The sequence below is a fragment of the Carcharhinus amblyrhynchos genome, chromosome 12 (assembly GCF_965287045.1).
Source record: "Carcharhinus amblyrhynchos chromosome 12, sCarAmb.v2.hapA, whole genome shotgun sequence".
NCBI lineage: Eukaryota > Metazoa > Chordata > Chondrichthyes > Carcharhiniformes > Carcharhinidae > Carcharhinus > Carcharhinus amblyrhynchos.
In genome coordinates, this window is record NC_137335.1 from 19388476 (window position 1) to 19413528 (window position 25053).

The 25053-nt window shown below is 41.2% G+C and overlaps 1 protein-coding gene across 3 annotated transcripts in view; it reads right to left on the bottom strand.

Annotated features, from left to right (window-relative positions):
• Positions 1-25053, bottom strand: part of LOC145350824 (serine/arginine-rich splicing factor 7-like) — a 41695-nt gene that overhangs the window by 4391 nt on the left and 12251 nt on the right. For 2 of the 3 annotated variants that reach the window (XM_080200160.1, XM_080200161.1), the window contains exons 2-6: positions 22362-22542; positions 18047-18223; positions 17040-17114; positions 16878-16955; positions 8051-8104 (exon numbers count right to left, since the gene is read on the bottom strand). In XM_080200160.1, the coding sequence (XP_080056286.1) occupies positions 8051-8104; positions 16878-16955; positions 17040-17114; positions 18047-18223; positions 22362-22542 (565 nt within the window). The remainder of the gene's footprint in view (positions 1-8050; positions 8105-16877; positions 16956-17039; positions 17115-18046; positions 18224-22361; positions 22543-25053) is intronic. The other variant, XM_080200162.1, reaches the window with a different exon arrangement.

The window sequence follows — 25053 nt, forward strand, 5'->3', positions numbered from 1 at the left end:
CTCACCACCCTCTGGGTAAAGAACCTACCCCTGACATCCGTCCTATAACTACCCCCCCTTAATTTAAAGCCATGCCCCCTCGTGCTAGCTTTTTCCATCCGAGGAAAAAGGCTATCACTATCCACCCTATCTAAACCTCTAATCATCTTATATGTTTCAATAAGATCCCCTCTTAGCCGCCTTCTTTCTAGCGAAAACAACCCCAAATCCCTCAGTCTCTCCTCATAGGACCTCCCCTCCATACCAGGCAACATCCTGGTAAACCTCCTCTGCACCCTCCCCAAAGCCTCCACATCCTTCCTATAATGTGGGGACCAGAACTGCACACAATACTCCAAGTGCAGCTGCACCAGAGTTGTGTACAGTTGCAACATGACGCTGCGACTCCTAAATTCAATCCCCCTACCGATAAACGCCAAGACACCGTATGCCTTCTTAACAACCTTATCTACTTGATTCCCAACTTTCAGGGCTCTATGTACACATACACCTAGATCCCTCTGTTCATCCACACTATTCAGAGTCCTCCTGTTAGCCCTATACTCGACACATCTGTTATTCCTACCAAAGTGAATTACCTCACACTTCTCCGCATTAAACTCCATCCGCCACCTCTCGGCCCAGCTCTGCAACCTGTCTAAGTCTCCCTGCAAACTATGACACCCTTCCTCACAATCTACCACACCACTGACTTTGGTGTCATCAGCAAATTTACTAATCCACCCAACTATACCCTCATCCAGATCATTAATAAAAATTACAAACAGCAGTGGCCCCAAAACAGATCCCTGAGGCACACCACTCGTAACTGAACTCCATGACGAATATTTACCATCAACCACCACCCTCTGTCTCCTATCTGCTAGCCAATTCCTGATCCAATTTCCTAGATTATCCTCAATCCCATACATCTGCATTTTCTGCAGAAGCCTACCATGGTAAATAAAAATTATTTAACTAACAGCAACAAAATTTATTAGCTGCAGATTAAATTTATATCTTCAACTAAAAGAGAAAACGCTGGAAAATCTCAGCAGGTCTGGCAGGCATCTGTAAGGAGAGAAAAGATCTGCATGGAGTCTAGATGATCCTTTGTCAAAGATTTGACAAAAGATCATCCAAACTCAAAACATTAGCCCTTTTCTTACAGATGCTGCAGGACATACTCAGATTTTCCCTTTTGGTTTCAGATTCCAGCATCCACAGTAATTTGCTTTTATTAAGTTTATACCTCACTTGAAGATCAATTATGACAACTACCAAGTTTTAAATTACAAATTTTCATCCTAGGCATCATGGTAAAATCAAGTAGTACATTCTAGTTTAATGCAATTTTTGATTGTAGAATACTCTGCATCTAATCACATACAGTTTTCATCTCTAGACTTCTTGACAAGGTATGGTACTCTGAAATCTGCTGAATCTGGCCTGCGAGCTGAGATTCCTCATTGGCTGTGCCTTATTTACTCAGTTGTGAGTTTCTGCCATGGGTTTATATGTAGGTGAACAGGCTGACTGATTCTAGACTTAGATCTGTGGACACATGTGGCACAATATCCCATGACACTGACATCAGAGTAAGCTGCTGCTCTGCTTTAAGACATAGTAGTTCAAAGCATGATACAGCTTGATGTACAAGTGGTCACTATTTTGAATAATGGGTAGCAAGCGCCTCCCCCATCATTAATATCAATACTGCCACAATGTAGGGATAGCTTCAGGAATGCCTTTCAAGAGTTTTCTTTGTCCTCCCAGATATGAAATGCTCAACTGTTGTTTGATTGCAAATTTACATTCAAAACTATCTTCAGCTGTTTAAATTTCTAGTTTCTCAAGTACAAACAGTTAATCAGATTAGCATTTTCATCTCAATGAAGCTACTTTTTGCAGTCCTTTAAACCTGGGTATTTCAAAAGGATCCCCTGTATTAACATTTGAAGAGACTAGAAAAGGGGGAACAACACCACTGTTAAAGTGAATAAGGAAACCAGTGAATGATGGGGCCAATGGCAAACAAAGCCAGAAAGTTTGGGGCTAGAGCACTATTTGAAGAGCAGGGAATTCCCCTAGTGCTTTAATCAACACTTAACCTTAAACTAACACCAAATGGATTATTTGGTCACTGAGCAAATCGTTTGTTTTTAGGATCCAGTTATACAAGTATTACTGATTGCTCTATAATCTTAACATTTCCAAAAGCAATTCAAAGGCTGTCAAACATGCTGAAAAATGCTACATACAAGTTTTATTTTCTACTAACTTAATATCAAACAGTTTAAATATAGGTTTAATACAGAATAAACTAATAAATGCCCTTCCTGCTCATCAAAATTGCTGCATATGTGCTTTTTATGTGTTTGCTGTCACTACACATGATTATCTCTTCTTCCCTGTTACATTACCAACCCATTGAACCAGAAAATGTTGGATAAACACAGCCGGTTTGGCAGCATCTGTGGGGAGAAACACAGTTAAAGTTTCGAGTCTGTACGACTTCTTCAAAGCTGAAAAAGGGTAGAAATGTGTTGGATTATATTGTTGGAATTAAATAGTCCCCCCACTCCCTCTCCAACTACATAATCCAACACATTTCTATGCCTCTTTAGCTCTGAAGTCATAAGGAAACATTAACACTCTGCATTGATGCTGCCAGACCTGCCAGGTTTACCCAGGATTTTGTTTTTATTTCAGATTTCCAGCATCTGTAGCATTTTGTTTTTACCAACTTATTAAATATGGTTATGAATCTAATGTGATTTCTGCACATATATTATCTCAAGTTGTCAAGTTCCTAAACACATTCATTATTCCACTTTTTTTTGACTCTTACCATTCAACAAATCCTTAAGGCTCAAAAAAATACGACATGCTCAATTTTCTTTCTTATGAGTTGTTTCATCTCTCAAGCACTGCTTCTGCCCCAGCCCACTCATCCCTGCCTCTCCTAGAAGGCAGCAATCAGAATTGCATGCACCTTAATGATTCCACTCCCCATAAATTTACAATTTTTTTTAAATGTAAGTACTGATTTCTTTAAAAAGGTTTGTTCATGAAATGCAGGCATCACTGGCTGCACTAGCATTTATTGCCTTCGTTCACAAGGTAGTGAACTGTCGTCTTGAATTGCTGCAGTCCTTGTGATGAAGGTGCACTCTTAGTGCTCAGTTGGAAGATTTTGACCTGACAGTGAAGGAAAAGTGATACATTTCCAAATCACGATGGAGAGAGACTTGGAGGGGAACTTACAAGTCCTGGTGTTCCCATTCATCCCCCATCATTGTCCTTCAGGGGGAAAAAGGCTATGGATTGGAAGGTGCTGTCAGAGGAGCTTTGCCTTAGTTTAAATTGGCTTACCATTATATAACTGACAACTAACCATACACTCAATATATTTCTCAATGACTATAAGGGATATTAGAATCAGAAGTTTACAGTATGAAAACAGGCCCTTCGGCCCAGCTTGTCCATGACACCCAGTTTTTACCATTAAGCTAGTTGCAATTGCCCATGTTTGGCCAATATCCCTCTATACTCAAGTAACTGTCTAAATGCTGTTTTTTTAAAAAAAAGTAACTGCCTCTAATACTACCTCTGGCAACTTATTCCAGACACTCACCACCGTGTGTGAAAAACTGTCCCCCTGCAAGCTTTTGTATCTTTCCTTTCTCACCTTAAACCTCTGCCCTCTAGCTTTAGACTCCCCTACTGGTAGGGAAACAGGTCGACTATCTACCTTATCTATGCCCTTCATTATTTTATAGGCTCCAAAAGATCATCCCTAAGCGCTCTACAGTGAAGAGAAAAAAGTCCCAGTCCATCCAGCCTCTCATAATTCAAACCATGAAGTACTAGTAGCATCCTAATAAATCTTTTCAGCACTTTTTCTCGTTTAATAATCTCCTCTCTATAACAGGGTGACCCGGTATCCCAAGTGTGGCCATACCAATGTCTTCTACAACTTCAATAAGATTTCCCAATGCCTGTATTCAGTATTCTGACCAATGAAACCAAGCATGCCGAATGCCTTCTTCACCACCCTGTCCACGTGACTCCACTTTCAAGGCAATTATGAATGTGCATCCTCTAGATCTGTTTTATAACTCTCCCCAATGCCCAACCATTAACTGATTTAAGTCCTGCCCTGATTCGATCTACCAAAATGCATCACCTCGCATTTATCTAAATTAAACTCCATTTGCCATTCATCAGCCCAATGGCCCAACTGCTCAAGATCCCACTGCAATCCTAGATAACCCTCTTGACTGTTCACTATGCCATTGATCTTGGCGTCATTGCAAACTTATAACCATGCCTCCTAAATTCCCATCCAAATCACTAATATAATGACAAATAACAATGGACAGCACCGAACCCTGAGGCACACTACTGGTCACAAGCCTCCAGTTTGGAAAAACAAATCCCTGTCTTCTGTCATCAAGCCAATTTTGTATCAGTTGGCTACCTCACCCTGGATCCCGAGAGATTTAACTTTATGCAACAACTTACCATGCAATAGGTACCTTATCAAAGGCCTTGCTAAAATCTATATAGACCTTGTTGACTGCACTGCTGTCATCCACCTTCTTGCTTACCCCTTCAAAAAACTCAAATTCACGAGATATGATTTTTCACTCAACGCCGTGCTGATTAGGGACAATCAGTCCTTTCCTCTCTAAATGCCCATAGACCTTGTCTCTCAGTACGCCTAACAACTTGCCCACTACAGATGTTACGCTCAGCGGCCTGTAGTTCCCAGCCTTTTCCTTGCAGCCCTTCTTAAACAAAAGCACAACATTTGCCACCCTTCAATTTTCAGGCACCTCACCTGTTGCTGTTGATGATTCAAATATCTCTGCTAGGGGACCTACAATTTCCTCCCTAGCCTCCCACAATATAGAACACATTTCATCAGGTTCCAGGGACTTATCTACCTTGATGCAATTTTTCCCAGAGCCGCCGCCTCCTCTGGACTCCTCTGTAGGACTAGGGGGCACAGCCTCAAGATAAAGGGGAGGCGGTTTAGAACGGAGTTGAGGAGGAACTTCTTCACTCAAAGGGTGGTGAATCTCTGGAATTCTCTGCCCGTTGAAGTGGTGGAGGCTGCCTCGCTAAATATTTTTAAGAAGCGGGTTGATGGGTTCTTGATAAGAGAGGGGATTAAGGGTTATGGGGAGAGGGCGGGAAAGTGGAACTGAGCCACAACAGATCAGCCATGATCTTATTGAATGGCGGGGCAGGCTCGAAGGGCTAGATGGCCTACTCCTGCTCCTATTTCTTATGTTCTCTGTAATATGTACATTCCTCAAGATGTCATTATTTATTTTCCCAAGTTCCCCAACATCTATGCCTTTCTCAACAATAAAAATTGATGAGAAATATTAATTTAGGATCTCACCCATCTCCTGTAGATCTGCACAAATATGACCTTGCTGATCCATAAGAGGCCCTATTCACTCTCTACTTACTCTTTTGCCTTTTATGCATTTGTAACATAGAAATGTTGAAGATAGGAGCAGGAGGCAACAATTTGGCCCTTTTTGAGTCTGCTCTGCCATTCATCACGATCATAGCTGATCACCCAACTCAGTAGCCTAATCTGCTTTCTCCCCATAACCTTTGAATGTATTCAAGAGGCAACTAGATATAGCAGTTGGGACAAGTGGGTTCAAAGGTTATGGGATGTTTTGGCATCAACTACTTATTTGGGCGGCACGGTAGCACAGCAGTTAGCACTACTGCTTCACAGCTCCAGGGTCCAGGGTTCGATTCCCGGCTTGGGTCACTATGTGGAGTTTGCACGTTCTCCTTGTGACTGTGTGCGTTTCCTCTGGGTACTCCGGTTTCCTCCCAGTCCAAAGATGTGCAGGTTAGGTTGATTGGCCATGCAATTTCTAAGAAATTGTCCCATATTGTCTAGGGATGCATAGGTTAGAGGGATTAGCAGGTATAATATGTAAGGATATGGGGGTAGGGCCTGGGTGGGATGCGTTCGGTGCAGACTCAATGGGCCGAAGGGCCTCTTTCTGCACTGTAGGGTTCTATGATTTCTATGAATCGTAACTGAGTTATGAAGAATTCCACAGGCTTACTACTCTTTGGGTGAAGAAATACCTCCTCCATCTCTGTCCTAAATGGTCTACCCTGAATCCTCAGACTGTGATCCCTGCTTCTGGACACTCCCACCATCAGGAACATTCTCCCTGCATTTATGCTATCCAGTCCTGTTAGAATTTTATAAGTCTCTATGAGAACCCCTCTTCATTCATCTGAACTCCAGCGAAAACAATCCTAAAGTAGTCAATTTCTCCTTATACATCAGTCCCACCAACCCCAGAATCAGCCTGGTAAATCTTTGCTACACTCCGAGAGCAAGAACATCCTTTTTCAGAAAAAGAGACTAAAACTGTACACAATATTCTAGGTGCAGCCTCACCAAGGCCCTGTATAATTGCAACATCACTGTTCCTGTACTTGAAACTTCTTGCAATGAAAGCCAACATACCATTTACCTTTGTTACTACCTGCTGCAGCTATATGCTTACCTTCAGCAACTGGTGCACAAGAACACCCAGGTCCCACTGCATACTCCCCTCTCCCAATTTACAGCCATTCAGGTAGCAATCCACCTTCTTGTTTTTGCTCCCAAAGTGAATAACCGCTCATCTAAATTATACTGCATGTGCCACTAATTTGCCCACACATCCAACCAGTCTAGATCATATTGAAGGACCTCAGCATCCTTGTCACCCTCCCACCCAATTTGGTATCATTTGCAAACTTTGAGATGTTACATTTTGTTCCCTCATCTAAACAGTTTCTATCGTGAATAGCTGGGGTCCCAGCACTGATCCCTGTGGGACCCCACTAATTACTGCCTATCAATTTGAAAAAGGACCCATTAATTCCTACTCTTTCCTCTCTGCCAACTAGTTTTCTATCCATCTCAATACACTGTGCTTTAATCTTGTTCTTTGGATTCTCCCTTACTTTATCTGCCAAAACAATCTCATATCCTCCTTTTGCCCTCCTGGTTTCTCTTAACTCTACTCCGACAACCTCTATACTCTTCAAGGGATCCACTTGATCCCAGCTGCTAATGCATGCCTCCTCCTTCTTGACCAGAACCGCAATATCCCAAGTCATCCAGGGTTCCCTACTTTTACCAGCTTTGTCCTTCATTCTAAATGTGCCTATCCTGAACACTGGTTAACACATTTTTGAAAACCTCATTTACCAGACATCCCCTTGCCTGCTAACAGACTCCCCCAATCAACTTTTGAAAGTTCCTGTTTAATGCCATCAAAATTGGCCTTGCCCCAATTTAGAATTTTAATTTTTGGGCCAGAACTATCATTCTCCACGGCTATCTTAAAACAAATGGAATTATGGTCAACCGATACCAAAGTGATCCCTGTCACCTGCCCTTCCTTACTTCCCACGAGGAGGTCAAGTTTGCTCCCTCTCTAGTCAGGTCATCCACATACTGAATGAGAAATTCCTCCTGAATACACTCAACAAATTTCTTTCCATCCAAGCCCCTAATACTATGGTTGTCCCAGTCAATGTTGGGAAAGTTAAAGTCCCCTACTATCATCACCCTATTTTTCTTGGAGCTATCTGTAATCTTACATGTTTGTTCCTCAATTTTCCACTGACTATTTGGGGGCCTATAATACAAAGTTATTTCCCCCTTCTGATTTCAGTTCTACCTTTATAGACAGGGTGGGAGAACCTTCAGAAATATCCCCTCTCAATACTCTCATTCTCCCTCATTAAAAATACAAATTCCCACTCCTCTCTTACCTGTTCTATCTGTCCTAGAGGATCTGTACTCTGGAACATTGAACTGCCAATACTGTTCCCCCCCTTAGACATGTTTCAGTAATAGCTATAATACCCCAGTCATCCACACCCTGAGTTCATTAGCCTTGCCCATCAAGCCTCTTGCATTGAAATAAATGCAGTTTAATCTAGACTTCCCTCGCTCTCTGCCTACTCTTGTCTGACCGGTCTCATACTAGGATATTACAGGAAAAGAAGTTAAACCAACCTGCTTCTCTGCCTTGACAGAGACCTGGATCTGGACCGTGACCTTGATCTAGACCTAAGAAAAATAAAACCATAAATTTTAGAGTCAGAGCTTCACAGCACAGAATGAGGCCCTTTGGCACAGTCTCTGTGCTGGCCATCAAACACCTATCAATTCTATTATTCTTCACGATAAGGGCAAGCATGTTAGGAAAGACCTGCAGTACTTTAACTTAAAAGCATTTACTAGCTCTTCAAACAGCCTAGATATCATCCATTTCCTCCATAAAGAACTTGAAATGAAATCAGAAAACAATGTCTCCACAAAGAGCTGAGAGATTTATCATTTTGGTTTGGTTGATTTGATTTATTATTTCCACTGTATGCTAATACATGTGACAAGTATTGTTTCTTGCGCTATACAGACAGAGAATGTAGTGTTACAGTCATAGCTAGGAAATAGAGAAAGATCAACTTAATGCAGGGTAGGTCCATTCAGAAGTCTGATGGCAGCAGGGAAGTTGATGTCGAGTTGGTTGGTATGTGACCTCAGATTTTTACATCTTTTTCCTAACGGAAGAAAGTGGAAGAGAATGTCTGTGGTGTGTGGGATCCTTAATTATGCTGGCTGCTTTGCTGAAGCAGCAGGAAGTGTAGACAGACTTAATGGATGGGAGGCTGGTTTGTTCATGTCTTTTTAAAACTCAATTTGTGCTAATTGTTGGGAACAAGTTTAAAAATGAAAGCCCACGTCATCAGTTTGCAAATGGTCCAAGTAACATTCGCAGAATCCCTACAGTGCAGCAGGAAGCCATTTGGCCCATCAAGTCTGAACCAACCAGTATCCCATCCAGGACCTATTCCCGCAACCCCACATATTTACCCTGCTAATCCCCCTGACACTCAGGTCAATTTAGCATGGCCTATCAACCTAACCCGCACATCTTTGGACTGTGGGAGGAAATCAGAGCACCCGGAGGAAACCATGCAGACACAGGGAGAATGTGCCAACTCCACACAGACAATGACCCAATGCTAGAATTGAACCTGGGTCCCTGGCGCCAAGAGACAACTTTGCTATAACCACTTTGCCACCATGCTTCGATGGTTTGCTGCATGGGAATTTACCCTGGCTAATTTCTATCAGACAGAGCCAGCCAGCTTCTGGACTTTATAAAAACACAGTCTAGTCATTAAAAAAATCTATGTTAATATAGCTCAAATTCCAAGCACATGCAGGATCTAGAGCAGCAGCTAAAGGAGAACGCAAGAGGACAAGATTCAGCAGCACCTAAAGCTGGAGTAGAGGCTACGTGAGAGAGAGCCAATTGTTGGAAGATTGATAACAGCATGAGAGTGCAGGGAGAAATCAGAGTGCTAGCTTGGAGTTTGGAGCTGCTGAGGCGACATCAGGATTCAAAAGTGACGCGGGACAAGTGGAAATAGCTGATTGGACTCCTACAGCTGGGTAAGTATTAAATACTTTTCAGTTATAGTTTGTACGGTCTTTATTTTGTGGTTTATAGCTTGTAAGGGCTCTATTCTGTCGTAACAAGGACCAAGGAAGAGAGCCCTAGAGTCATTAATATTATTTGATTTTAAGTATCTTCCAAAAGATTTAATTCAAAGGGGTAAGTCACGCAGGAGAGTTCAAAGCCAGGGACATTTCTAGTGTCTGAGATCAGTACTTCTGCAGCAAGTGCTCCAGCTGCAGCTCCTGGAAGCCAGGGTTTTGGAGCTGGATTAGTGGTTGGGGACACTGTGCAGCACCTGCAAGTCAGGGAGGATTGCGGATAGTATGTATAGAGGGACGGTCACACTGCAGGCTAAGATTTCACAGGCAGGAAAGGAGCAGGTGATCACCAAGTAGAGCTAAAGGACTTGGCAGACGGCGCAGGAATCTCTTGTGGCCATTCGCCTGCAAAGCAGCTTTGGATCTGGTTTTGGAAAGGTAGGGGAGTGTTGAGAGGAATGGCCTCTCTGGAAAAGCAGCAACAGCCAAATTCACTGCAACACAGTTGGCTCTACTGCATGGGAGAGAAGTAAGAAGTTTGGGAACACAATAGTTATAGGGGATTAAATTCTAATGGGCAGAGGATAAGCGCTTCTATGGCTGCAATCAAGACTTCAGGATGGTATGTTGCCTTCCTGGTGCTAGGGTCAAGGATGTCTTAGAGTGGCTATAGGACATTCTGGAGGGGAAGTGTGAACAACTTGTGGTCTTGGTACACACTGGTACAAACAATATCAGTACAAAAAAAAAGGGAATTAGAAGTTGAAAGTAAAACCCCAGAAGTAATGCTCTCAGGATTAAAACCAGTGCTATGTGCTAATCAAAGCAGAAATAGCAGATAAACATATGGGTGAAGAAGTGATTTGGAGGGGGAAAGCTTCCAGTTCCTGGGGAAGATGGGATCAGTACAAACTGAACGGGCAGGACCTGAACTGAAATCCTAAGGGGAATATTTGCCCGAGTGGTTGGGGAGGATTTAAACTAAACTCGTAGGGGGATGGGAGCTTAAGCAAGGAGTTATAGGAGAGGGAAAACAAAAATAAGAACGAAGACAGAAAGGGGAAGAAAAGTGATAGGCAGAGAAACCAAGAGCCAGAACTAAACAGGACCACAATGGAAAAATAATGGAAATGGTACAAGGAAATGTTAAAAAGTCAAGCATCATGGTTTTGTGTCTTAATGTGCAGAGCAATCACAATAAACTAGATAAATTAATCATGCAAATAGATATAAATGGGCATGATATAGTCAGGATTACAGAGACATGGCTGCAGGGTGACCAGGGATGGGAACTGAACATCCAGGGTTATTCAATATTGAGGAAGAACAGATAAAAAGGAAAAGGCAGTGGGGTGGCACTGCTGGTTAGAGAGGAAATTAACTCAATAGCGAGGAAGAATTTTAGCTCCAATGTGATACCTGTATGGGTAAAGCTGAGAAACACTAAGGGGCAAAAAATGTTAGGGGGGGGTTGTATATTGACCCCAAATTGTAGTGATGTTGGGGATGGTATTAAATAGGAAACTAGAGATGCATATGATAAAGGAACACCTGTAATTGTGGGTAACTCTAATCTGCATATAGATTGGGCAAATCAGATTAGTTACATACTATATACATTCATCAACTTCCAGTATTAAACAAAAGATAAAGGTACTTCTAAGAAAGAACAACTGTATAACCAAGGCCAGCAGACAGCATTTTAAAAAAATCTAATATTTATCTATAAATACCAACTCTTTGCAGTTAAGATTTGGTGGGAGGGCAGAATGTAAATTTCAGATGTTAAGCCATTTTAGCAGATCAAAGTACATTTAGTACATCTTCTAAACAATGGAAGAACCTAACCTACAAGCACAGCCCTATACAAACTTGCCTCCAACTATATTAAAAGCCAACAGTGCTCATTTATGTTGGTCAATGATGGTAGAATTTTCATACAAACATATTAGCAAAAGCCACTCAGTTTAATTTTCCCCTGAACTTAAAGATCCTAAAGTATCTGGACCAGCTCAATGTTGCAGTAAATTCTCAACTGCAGTGATTAATTGCAGTTCTGGTGCAATTCAGATTTACATCAAGGGCCACAAGCCAACAAAAACCAGGCCCATGCCAGATGACTTACAAACTATATTCTCAGGAATGCTGCAACTGAGAGAAGTAGAAAATCTGCACCCATGGCTTGTAACAGCGAGTCCTCAATTTCAACCAGAATCACAGAATACTACAGTGCAGAAGAGGCCCTTCGGCCCATCAATTCTGCACCAATGCACGAAATGCCTTGACCTAATCCCACTTGCCAGCACTCGGCCCTTAGCCTTGAATGTTATGGTATGCCAAATACTCCAGGTACTTTTTAAAGGATGAGGGGCATCTTGCCTCCACCACCCTCCCAGCCAGTGCATTCCAAACCAAGCAGTAAAAAGGTTTTCCCTCAAATTTCCCCTGAACCTCCCACCCCTCACTTTTAACTTGTGCCCCCTCTTAACTGACCTTACAACCAAGGAGAACAGCTGCTCCCTATTCATCTTGTCCTTGCCCCTCAATCTTGAGCACCTCAAATCAGGTCACTCAGTTTTCTCTGCTCCAACGAAAACAACCCAAGCCTATCTGACTCTCTTCGGAACTTAGGTGTTCCATCCCAGGCAGCATCCAATGAATCTCCTTTGCACCCCTTCCAGTGCATTCACATCCTTCCTGTAATGCGGCGACCAGAACTGCACACAGTACTCCAGCTGTGGCCTCACCAAAGTTCTATACAACTCCATCATGACCCCTCTGCTTTTGTAATTTATAGCCCAATTGATAAAGGCGCGTGTACCATATGCCTTTTTCACCACCCTATTTATTTGCCTTTCTGCCTTCAGAGATCTATGGACAAACACGCTAAGGTCCTTTTGTTCTCTGGAACTTCCCAGTGGCAGACCTTTCATAGTATACTTCCATGTCAAATTATTCCTTCCAAAGTGCATTACCTCACTTTTCAGGTTTAAATTCCATCTGCCACCTATCTACCCATTTGATCATCTTGTGTATACATTCCTGTAACCCAAGATACTCAACAAAGAAAATGATAGCACAGGAACAGGCCATTCAGCCCTCTGCCTGACCAAACTAAAAGCCCCTACACTTTTGGGACCATATCCCCCTACTCCCATCCTATTCATGTATTTGTCAAGACACCTCTTAAAAGTCACTGTGGTATCTGCTTCACTGTCTCCCGTGGCAGTGAGTTCCAGGCACCCACTGCTCTGTGTAAACTTGTCTTGTACATCTCCTTTAAATCTTGCCCCTCGCACCTTAAACCTATGCACCCTAGTGATTGGCTATTCCACCATGGGAAAAAGCTTTGACTATCCATGCCCCTCAATCTTGCATCAGGTGGCCCCTCAATCTCTGTCATTCCAGTGACAACAAATCAAGTTTCTCCAATCTCTCCTCATAGCTAATGCTCTCGATCCCAAGCAACATCCTGGTAAATCTTGTTTGTACCTTCTCCAAAGCTTCCGCATCCTTCTAGTAGCGTGGCGACCAGAATTGAACACCATATTCCAAGTGTGGCCCAACTAAGGTTTTATAAAGCTTCAACATGACTTGCCAATTTTTGAACTCAATGCCCCAGCAGGTGACGGGTTAACCTCAGTGTTAACCACCTGGTGAATCTTTGCGTCATCAGCAAACTGACTGATCCTATCCCCCACATAGCTATCTATGTAATTTGTATAAATGACGAATAATAGGAGGCTCAGCACAGATCCCTGTAGTGTGCTACTGGTCACTAACCTCCAGTCACTAAAGAAGCTGCCTGTCACCACTGTCTCCTACCACCAAGCCAATTATGTATCCACCTTGTCAGATCACTCTGTCTCCCATGTGCATTAGCCTTCTTAGTAAGTCTCCCATGTAGGGTTTTGTCAAAGGCTTTGTGAAATCCATGTAAACTACACCAACCACACTACCCTCATCCACTCTCACTTGGTTACATGCTCAAAAAATTCAATAAAATTTGTTAGGCTTGACTATCCCTGATCAAATCTTGCCTCTCCGAATGGAGATAGATTCTCTCGTTCAGAATCTTTTCCAGTGATTTCCCAACGACAGATGCAAGACTCACTGGTCTGTAGTTCCTGGCTTGTCTCCACAACCTTTCTTAAATAACAGGACCACATTAGTTGTTCTCCAGTCCCCTAGCACCTTCCCGGTGACCGGGGGGAACTAAAAATTTGAGTCAGAGCCCCTGCAATTCTCTCCCTTGCCTCCCACAATAACCTGGGAGGCAATTTATTTGGACCTGGAGATTTGTCTGCTTTTATGCCCAGTACCTTGTCATTCACTATGATAAATTTTCTCTAGAGTGTCACAGTCTCTCTCCCCAAATTCCGTAACTACCTCCTCATTCTCATAGTTGAAGACGTGAAATATTCTTAACACCCCATCAATGTCCTCTGCCTCCACCCACAGATTTCCCCCTTGGTCCCTACTCTTTCCCTGGTTATCCTTTTCATATTGATATACTTATAGAAGATCTTAGGATTTTTACCAGCCGGAGCTCTCTCATATTCCCTCTTTGCTCTCCTAATTGATTTCTTAAGCTCCATCCTGCACTTTCTGTACTCCACTAATGCCTCTGCAGACTTACTCTCCTTACACTTGTTAAAAAGCCTCTCTTTTCCTTCTCTGTATCCTGAACGTCTCTGGTCATCCACAGTACTCATGTTGGGCCTGTAACCTGCCCTTTTAATCTTTGAACACCCACCATTGCTCCTCTGTAGATTTCCCCACACCAACTCTTTCCAGCCTATTGTGGCCAGATCCTGCCTAATTTTGTTAAAACCTACTCTCTCCCAATCCAAAATCTTTTCCTGCAACTTGTCAATTTCTTTATCCACTACAGAGTACAGTAATGAGATAGAGAATCTGGTGAACTGGTGCAGCAACAATAATCTGTCCCTCAATGTCAACAAAATGGAGATTGTCATTGACTTGAGCAAGCATAAAAGGAGAACATAGCCTATCTACATCAATGGGGACGAAGTAGAAAGGGTCGAGAGTTTCAAGTTTTTAGGTGTCCAGATCACCAACCTGTCCTGGTCTCCCAGTGCTGACACTACTGTTAAGAGAGCCCACTAACCCCTCTACTTTCTCAGAAGACTAAGAAAATTTGGCATGTCAACTACAACTCTCACCAACTTTTACAGATGCACCACACCAAGCTTTATTTCTGGTTGTATCACAGCTTGGTGTGGCTCCTGCTCTGCCCAAGACCGCAAGGAACTACTAAAGGATGTGAATGTAGCCCAATCCATCGTGCAAACCATTCATTGACTCTGTCTGCACTTCCTGCTGTCTCGGCAAAGCAGCCAGCATAATTAAGGACCCCACGCACCCTGGACATTCTCTCTTCCACCTTCTTCCATCGTGAAGATGATACAAAATTCTGTGGTCACGTACTAACCGACTCAAGAACAGCTTCTTCGCTGCTGTGGGCAGACTTTTAAATGGATCTACCTTGCATTAAGTTGATCTTTCTCTATACCCTAGCTATGACTATAACACTACATCCCAAATTCTCTTGTTTTCTTCTCCATGAACAGTATGCTTTGTCTGCATAGTGTGCAAGAAAGAATACTTTTCCCTCTATAAATCAAATAAATTTGAATTGATCCATGTTGTGGTTGCTATCACCAAAATGCCAACCACCTCCCCCCCCCGCCCCCCAAAACACATCAGCCACCTTTCCAGCTTCATTCCCCGGAATCAGGTCCAGCATAGCTCCCTCCCTTGTTGGATCCCCTACGTATTGACCTGTATACATTAAAAACTCTACTCCATCTAAGTCCTTAACATGATGGCTATCCCAATTAATGCTGGGAAAGTTGAAATCACCTAAAATAATTACCCTCTTATTTTTACATTCCTCTGAATTGCGCACATATTTGTTCTTTAATTTCCTGCTGACTACCTGAGGGTCTATAATAAGCACCCAGCAACATATTTAATTCCTAAGCTCTATCCACAAAGCTTCATTTGATGTCCCCAAGCTATCATCTTTCCTTACTAATAATGCAATGCCACCTCCTCTTTTACCCCCTCCTTTATCTCGCCTGAAGATTCTACATCCTGGGGCATTGAGCTGCCAAACCTGCCCCTCACTCAACCACGTCTCTGTGATGGCTATATCATAATTACATACATCAATCCTTGCCCTTAACTCATCCGTTTTACCTTTAATACTCCTAGCATTAAAGTAGAGGTCTTCCAGCCTTGTCTTACTCTCTTGAAATTTACTACTGCTGTTTTCCTTCTGACCTGATTCCATTTTTATGTTATGCTGTGCCCCCATTCTGCCAGTCTGATTCCCCTCCCTCTGCCAAATTAGTTGTAACTCTTCCCAACAGCACTAACAAACCCACCAGCATGGATCTTAGTTCCGCTCTGGTTCAGATGTAGACCTTCCCACTTGTACAGGTACCACCTTCCCCAAAAACGGTCCCAGTGGTCCAGGAATCTAAAACCCTCCCTCCTGCACCAACTCTTAAGCCACACATTCATCTCTGCCATTCTCCTATTTCTGTACTCATTAGCTCATGGCATTGGGAGTAATCTAGAGATTACAACCCAAGAGGTCTTGCTCCTTAGTCTATTGCCTAACTCCCTGAATTCTTGGTGCAAGACCTCATCCCTCTTTCTACCTATAGCCAGTTAAGCTATTGCGAAGCGAAGGCTAGGCACTTCTCAAAGATAAATGTTGCAGAGGCACTAATATTCTATTAAATAGTTCTCTTTCAATAGGTCCTTTCACTTGGTGTACAAAAAGATACACCCGAATAGCATTTGTATGCCTCATCTTGCAAGAAAACCAGCTTAACCGGCAGCCCATCGAACAGCACATTATAAACAGAAGCCTAGATGCATATAAAATAACCTGTCAACAACCAAGGTGAAAAGAATTCAAGCGATTAATTGTCCTGGTTGTAAAACGAGTAAAATTAAATGACTACATGGGCTAATCTGCTGTTACCTAGATGTGCGCAAATTAATGGGCAAATTATTTGTATGCAAGACAAATTTGCTTCAATCAAAAGCTCAATTTTGCATCAGCAAAACATGTAGCACCAGTTTTACCCAATGTTCCCCATCAAAGCAACTTCTCAGTATGTCATCAACACGACGTGCTCTCTTTGCAAGGTCAAGTTTTTAAAAAAATTGCCAGGCAAAAAAGCACATTTGCAACCTTAGCGGTTTAATCGGCAACATCAAAAAACAACAATTTGCTGTTCAATAAATTTCACATTTATTTAAATTGCAAAGAGGGAAAGGAAAGACGTTCACTCACCTGGACCTTTTAGGAGAAAATGATCGAGACCTTCTTGGTGAAAATGAGCGGCTCCGCCGAGGAGAAAAAGACCTGGACCTAGATGAAGGTTGAGTATTATTTTTAATTTTTATAGGATAGCTAGAAACTACTCAAAGCTAAACCTGACAACCAAAAACGTACCTTCTACCACGGCTACGGCTGTGTGAACGGGTATACCTTCTTCCCCGTGAACGTGAACGTGATCTAGTCCTGGACCTGGTTTAATGAAAGAAGGCAGTATTAACTTCAGCAATTTCAGAATTAAATTCTTGGAATACCTCTGCTGGAATCAAAACAAGATTGCTACAATATAGTACATGTTCGTCAGATTGAAGATAACTTGGGGCCCTATGTATTTGTTTTTAGATTATATCTACATAATGTAGATTCAGTTAAAAATTTTACATTATTTTAGTATTTTGTGCATTGTAAAAAAAACTTTGTAAGTGGTACGTAAAGTAAACCTTGCAAGTTTGCAGGTCAGTCGACCCTCTCTTTGGACCAAGGTCTAGCAGATCTAGGCGATCTAGAAGTATCTATCAGACCATCGCAGCATCTAGATGTTCTTCAATCTAACGACGATCAAACTGACAGCCAAATGAGCCAAAGTGAGGCTTGATTGACGCAGGATGTTTTGTCTACGAGGGAATGAGGTCAATCTGGCGTTCCTCTAGAAAGGGGCCCAATTGAAAGCCAATTTACAGCATAACGGCGATCACCTTGTCTCACTCTCAAACATTTTCTGCCCTCAAAAGAATCTTAAGGTGAAGCTAGTTGTAGCAGGTTCTCGAGGGGATCTGGCCTCATGCCAATCACCGTATGCTCTAGGTGCATCAAAACTGTTGGATTTGCTAGATGCCTTAGCCTGATATCATGAGGCTCACGACATTCTGAATCGCGGTGACTGACTCAACCGAAGAAACCTGAAAGGTTCGGACCAGGTGGATCATTAATATTCAGAACATTCACAAGTGAAACGCAAAAAAGTCAAGCAAAAATTGCCACAAGGCCTGATTATCACTTAAAATATAAAGCAACAATAAAGCATTTCATTTCTTTATTCTTATTAAAACTTTCATTTTTAATTATACTTAAATTAAAATGCTTTTAAGCAATAATTAGAAGTCACTGAAATTGACAACTTGTACCTGCTCCTTCTGCGTCGGCTATAGCGATGACAGTCATAAGCATAATGACCCTTTTCTCCACATTCATAGCATCGATCATTTGGGTCAAAGGGTCGGCGTGCTGGTGGCCGCTCAAAGCGCGAGCGCCGAGGCATTCCTGTTGATAGTTCCACTCGAACACGTGAGCCACAAATTACCCTTAAGTTAAAGAAATCACTGTTTATACAAAGCCAAAGACAACCCAACATAAAGCATCAGTTAAAATCTGTAATTATAACCAAACTATTGCTATAAAATGACAGACACTTGAAGGATTCAACAGCATAACCTGTCCCTTGCTTTATGTTGCATACAACTAAAGTAAATTAGTTGCCTTTCCATCACAGCTATTATTTCAACGCCCATCACAAAACAATGTGAAATCAGGCTACTGACATTCTTTTTCAGTCTCCCTGTACAGGTTTTTCTGCAACAAGGAGAACATTACATCACTTCATTAAAGCCCAAAAATAGAACACGTAAACTTACGATGAAGCTTGTAACATCACAAAGTTGCTTGGCAATATTTACATTAAACCTGTCTGATATAGGAAAGATAGCAGGCAAGGCAGCTGAAGATCTAACCAAAGTCTATATGAAAAGCATATTTCTCCCACTACCCTGAAGAGTAAAATTCAAAACATCAATTTGAATTGGATGGGTGGGGGGAGGGGGGAGAAAGAGGGTGGCAGGGGAAAGAGGGGATGACAAACTGTACCTACCTTCCTTGAGACTAGAGTGAAAAAAACAGTGTCACAACTGAGACAGAGAATCAAAAGCACACAAAATTAAAACAAAAACAAGAGTTAAAGGCACTACACCACTTAACTGAGCAGGGAGCAATACAATAACTCCATCGATCCTAGTGAAAATTAAATCTTAACAGCTCAAACTGAGATGTACGTACAGTTAAAAAAAAAGTTAAATAACGGTTCACAAGTTAGTAAAACGTGGAGTCCCTGTTGGGCATCTGGTGTCTACTTTTTAAAAAGGAAGCTTAAGTTTGGCAATGTATTATTCAGAGTTTTCAGTTATCCACTTTGAAGTTTAGGGGTATGAAAGAAAAGCAAGCAGTCATAGGAGGGATTGGGTGAGAAGTTATAGACACCAATAAAGCTGTGACAGAAGCCAAAAGAATTGTTGATGAAAGGAAATGAAATTACCACTGTAGAATAAAGTTTACTGGGAGTGATGCCAACACCTATGCACTGGAGCAAATCCAAAATTCTTACTTGAAGTAAGATGCTTTGATGGCATTTGCCACTTATTAGCAAAAATTGTATTATCTTTACTTCCTCTGGAAAAAAGGTAGAGAGAAAAGGAAGACAAAAAGAAAGCTCTGTATGTGCATGATATATCAAAATTTTGTTTTTGAAACTGCAGTTCAGGACAGTGAGCAATTAGCTCAAGTCGTGTCTGTGGTCCTGTGGATAAGCCGAGACCACAGATCAGAACAATGGTTTAGAAGAAATTTAAACAGCCTATTAATGACAGCTGACAGAAGGTACAGGATAGAAAGGGAGAAATACGATTTGTCCACTGGCAGAATTAACAATTCACGAGCGACAAAGTCGCAGGAGAATTAATCTGTCCCAAAGTGCAAATAAAAACTGTATTTCACTTCCCTCCATAGCATATTCCATTTATAACACTCATGTGGTCATAATTTTTTTTAGGATGAATATATTTAGGTTTAAATTAGAATTGCTGAGGGTACTCCGAAACACTTTAATTGGTCTTATGAATCGCCTCTTTCAAAAAGAACTAGTTGACTTCAAAATCATCCAAACAATATTGCAACATTAAACTTACAATATCTTAGCCATAATTTCTACTTATTTCAGTAAGCAATGAAACAATAAATCCTCAATTCCACACTCAATATAAAACAAATGAAAATATCTTCCAAAAATGATGGCAGAATTTAGTAGTATCAAAGTCCCAAAGTTCAACTAGTCTTCAAACTTATAGTTCCATCAAACATTCCAAACCCCTGGCATGTAGTAAAGGGACTAGGACAAGTGAAACCTGAAAGATCCAGAGTAATTACTCTTAAAAAAGCTAAAAAAAATTACCAAACATTAGCACAAGCACAAGAGCAGGTAACTACAATCAAACTGACAAATAGAATCAATGGTTCACACATAAATGGGAATAAAGGTGACCCATTCCCCTAGCATATTTTCAAAAATAGGCAGCCTGGTGTCAAAGGGAATGATGGGACAGCTATTTACAACAGTTCCCTAGAACGACAAGGATGTCAGGAGGACAAACTGGCTGAAGGGTGAGCCACCAATGCAATCTGACATAACCAGAGGAAGTATGTCAAGAATCCGTATATCTTCAATTTTTAAGAAATTTAGTAAATTTTAAGTTGAAATACGAACAAGTATAAAACATGTATTGCACAGGGTGATCTCAGCACAGGATACAAAGGCTGGACCAGAGGTGGCTTTCACATTGATCAGTTACTATTTAAACATTGCATCCTGTACTGGGATCTATTTAAGGTTGCCTTTGAGCCATATTTCTAATAGTCTTCTGCTATTCTGGACTGGAAAATGTCAGCCCTTATTCAGAGGCGCAATTCTACAGTGTCTGTCTCAAGTTTGTATAAAATTCAATAGGATTTTGCCTGGGTTTCAAACCCATTTTCAGAGGGCTCTGTAGCAAAGCTCAAGATTGACATGGAGTCTAAAAGAAAATTTGATCAATAGTATCAGTGATTCCATTTTGAGAAAGATTTACAGTTTTGTCTTTTGACCAGTTCTGGCTCTCATTGTAAAACAAATACTCATATTATCTTAAAGAATGGCTGAACCATTTGTCCATTTGTGTACAAAGAACTTTTCACTATTACATCCCTTAACAAGCATACAAGCTGCCTGAACATAAAGCTCGATTTACAGTTGAAATGCTCCAAAAATCAAATTTTGATTCCACAAATTATGCATTAGCAAACAGATTCATTGTAACAACTGAGCTAGGTTGAGTCATCAAGGATTCTTCCAAGTTAATTTAGTTGCAAGTACAGTGTTATTTACATTGCTGTCATAAGCAATATCATTTTAATTGAGAAAATAAAATCTTCTACACAAAAAATACAAAGGTGGGAAGACTGGTCTCTAATAGAAGTGCTAAAAGGGACCAAATAACAAAATGAGCATCATGGTTTACCTCACGCTTTTTTATTTCCTGTTGACTTCAATGGAAATTATAAGCAATCTAAAAACAGGCTGTAATTTGCTACTGCTCATTCCATGCTGCCTCTCATCTCTTTCACTGTTACCTAAAAAGGGTGCACCCACAGGACATTGAATTTTTGAGAAGGGTGCTTCAGCAAAACATTTGGGAACCTCTGATCGACATCAATGCAGATGTATACTCCAGACTGCCCACATTGTAATTCACAAAATGGAGTCAAGTACTTCCTGGCAAATGGGACAAGTGCAAAACAGTATAGAGGTTTAGAAGCAACTATCGCCATTCCTTCCCAACACCGAATGCCTAGTACAAAGGGAGAAACTGGCAGAAAAAAACTAAACATTAAAATCAAGAGAAGGCTTTTAACTGGTTAGAATTTAACTGACTGCAAAAGCCTAAACAGGACAAAGAGCAGTTATACATATATTCAGTTACTGGACAGGCTCTCTGATGGGAAAAATAGTACTGGTATGCTGGCGAATGACATGACAACTGTGGAAATAATTTGTCATTTCCACAGTTGCCAGACCACACGAGTGTTTAATACAGGTTTGGTTACAGTAATGGCAGCTGTCATAGTTTTTTATCCATACACTATTGTATTTACTGTAATAAATAAAATAAATGTATGGATACCAAGCACACCAATCACACACACACATATATACAACAATTTTGTACATTTGTCACTCATTGACAACTGCCTATTATTTAAAGGGGAGCTAAATCCAAATGGTAAAGTCAGTCCTTTCATTATTCATTCTCCCCATTTAAAGCACTGTGAATGTTCCTCAGATGTTCTGTATTTCTCTGATCAGAGCACACAATCCCCACTATGTTCCTAAATAACAAGTTCCTGCTAATTGACATTGATTTTATAGGAAAGATTACATAAGCACTATTACTTCTATCTCTATTTTTAAGGGAACAAACCCTGCCTTTTAGTATCTAATGATCCAAACAACTGTGCTCTGAACAGAATTTTAAAAAACAGCTGAAAACATTCATGTTATGTAACTTGAAAGAACAACAAGTGATAATGAAAGCAATGACTTTACCAATGGGATATAGATCCCCTTTAAAGTTTACTTACTTGCCATCCAAACCACGAACAGCATCTTCAGCATCTCGAGGCTCCTTAAACTCCACAAAAGCAAAACCAGGGGGATTCCGTGCTATCCAGACTGTCCTCAGTGGTCCGTAGTAGCTGAATGCACGCTCTAGTTCCCCTTTACCGGCACCTGTTCCCAAGTTACCTACATAGACCTTGGTTTCTGTTGAGATGCACATCAGACATCATTAGAGTCTACAAAACAAAACACTAAATAAAACTATGTTAAATATACAATACTTAACTATCTGTGAAAACTATAGGGACTCTGTGTGCTTTAGGTACATACATACAAACAAAATAAACTTTGCTGCACTGTTTTAATGTACACTAAGGATGATAGAGAAGGGCAAAAGTCTCTTGTGACAAGGTAAAATACCAAATATTTAAGAACAGAAATGTTTAGCATGCAAAGATATCTGTTATAGGGTAATGCAGGATTCTATTCCACAAACAGACTGATTTAATAAAAATGTACTAACTTTGAAAAATGTTCTGTTAATGAACGCAAAAATGACTTCTCATGGGGGCAGGTGAAGTGCAACATCATGATGAAACGTCTATGCTCAAGATCAATAAATTTCTGACAGCGCAGAAAGCCACTCAAGAGATGCAGGTGCGATGCTCATTTGGAGCCAGAATGCCACTGACAAAAGCAAAACACTGGATGCTCGGAAATCTTAAAAAATAGAAAATGCTAGATATACTCAGTGGGTTAGGCAGCATCTCTCCAGGGAAAAAGAGAATCTATGTTTTAGGTCTTTGGCCATAGATCTGAAACGTCAACTCTGGTTCTCACAAACGCTGCCTGACCTGTTCAGTATTTCCAGTATATTCTGTTTTTATGCCACTGACTCAATGTTGCACAGGAAAAAAAAACAAGGTGACAAACTGACTGCTGGAGGCCATAGTGGAATTAGTGTTGGCAATAGTAAAGATTGATTAGAAAGGAAAGTATTCATGTGAAGCAAAACGAATAAAATAGAAAAAGAGCAGAGATTCTCTTGCTTGCATGAACTGGTAATCCAACAGCAAGAGGCTCCCAGCAAAAAGGTGGCCCACAGTAGGAGCACTGTGAGTGAAGGAAAGCAATCAAGGTCTGAAAGCCGAGGTAGGTTATGTTACAAGTATCAGGAAGTCGTGAGAATTATAGCTATGGAAGCAATTCACTGGGTGAAACTTGCCCATATAGATAACATGGTACCGTAATTTGATCAGAAACTTTCAATAAATGGCTCAGATGTTAGCACGTGCCTCTCAGTCAAAGCTGTGGGTTCAACTGCTACTCCAGGGTTTTAGCATATGATCTAGTTGGACATTTTAGTATAGTATTTAGGAAAGTGTTTGCTGGATATGCCAATTGAATGAGTATTAAACTAAACATCTTCCAGCAATTAGATAGCCAATAAAAAGTGACATTACAAAACCTATGATATCCCGATCAACATTCTTCCAATAACCATTACACATCCGAAGACACATGATAAAAAAATGCAAAAAAGCTGCCGAGGAAATACAAAGGGAGTACTGGAGTTGAACCTAGACCTTCTGAACTAAGTTACACTGATGGGACAATGTGTATATAAAACGTGGCAGCAACTGCACTTAGAAGCTTTTTGGTCATAAGTTTCAGTAGTAAGGGAATATACTAAAATTGGGGAAAATACATTGAAATATATACACATCAACTCACGTAGGAACAAAATTAATAGACCATATGGGCTGGGTAAACATGGGAACATACACGCCACCACTAATTTAAGAACTATGTGAACTGATTGCATTCAGCTAATGCTTCAAAACTGTAGACAATTACACACTGCAAATGGAGGCTAACTTAATGCTTATTTGTCATATTGCTACAAAACGCACTGGTTAGCACTGCTGCCTCAGTGCCAAGGACCTGGTTTCGATTCCCAGCATGGCTCACTGCACGTTCTCCCCACGTCTGCATGGGTTTCCTCCCACAGTCCAAAAGACATGTTTAACACTTATTTATTAGTTTGAAGTTTATTAGTCACAAGTAGACTTGCATTGATACTGCAATGAAGCTACTGTGAAAGCCCCCCAGTCACCACACTGGTGCTTGCTCGGTACATTGAAGGCAAATTTAGCATGGCCAATGCACCTTTTGGATGGGCAATAAATGCTGGCCAGCCAGCAATCACCATGTCTAGGTCAAGATGACTGAATAAAAAGAAAATTTCTACTCAATCCATGTAGCCCTGCAAGTTTATTTCTATCAAGTCCATCCAGTTTCCTTTGATAGTTTCTGCTTCCATCACCCTCATGGGCAGAGTTCCAGATCTTTACAACTTGAGTAGAAGATTCGCCAGAACATTGGCTGAATTTCTGGATTAACAAATTAGCGATAATACCACTAAGCCATCACCTCCCCTTCATGGACCTGACTGAACTGTTCCACTTGAACTGGCATGGATTTGATGGGCGGCCTGGCTTCCACCTGTGCCACAATGTTGTCTATACAGCTTTAGGGATTGGCACCAGAAGTTCAGTTCAGCACCTGGTGCACAGACGAAAGACACAATTAACTTGTCAGAATTGCCAAAGTGTAGCTTTCTAAGACTTATCCATAGTCTTGCACACCCTATACTAATTTACAAGGCTAGAGGGCAATCCTTGACTCTTGGCTGGATAGACTATTGACCAATTA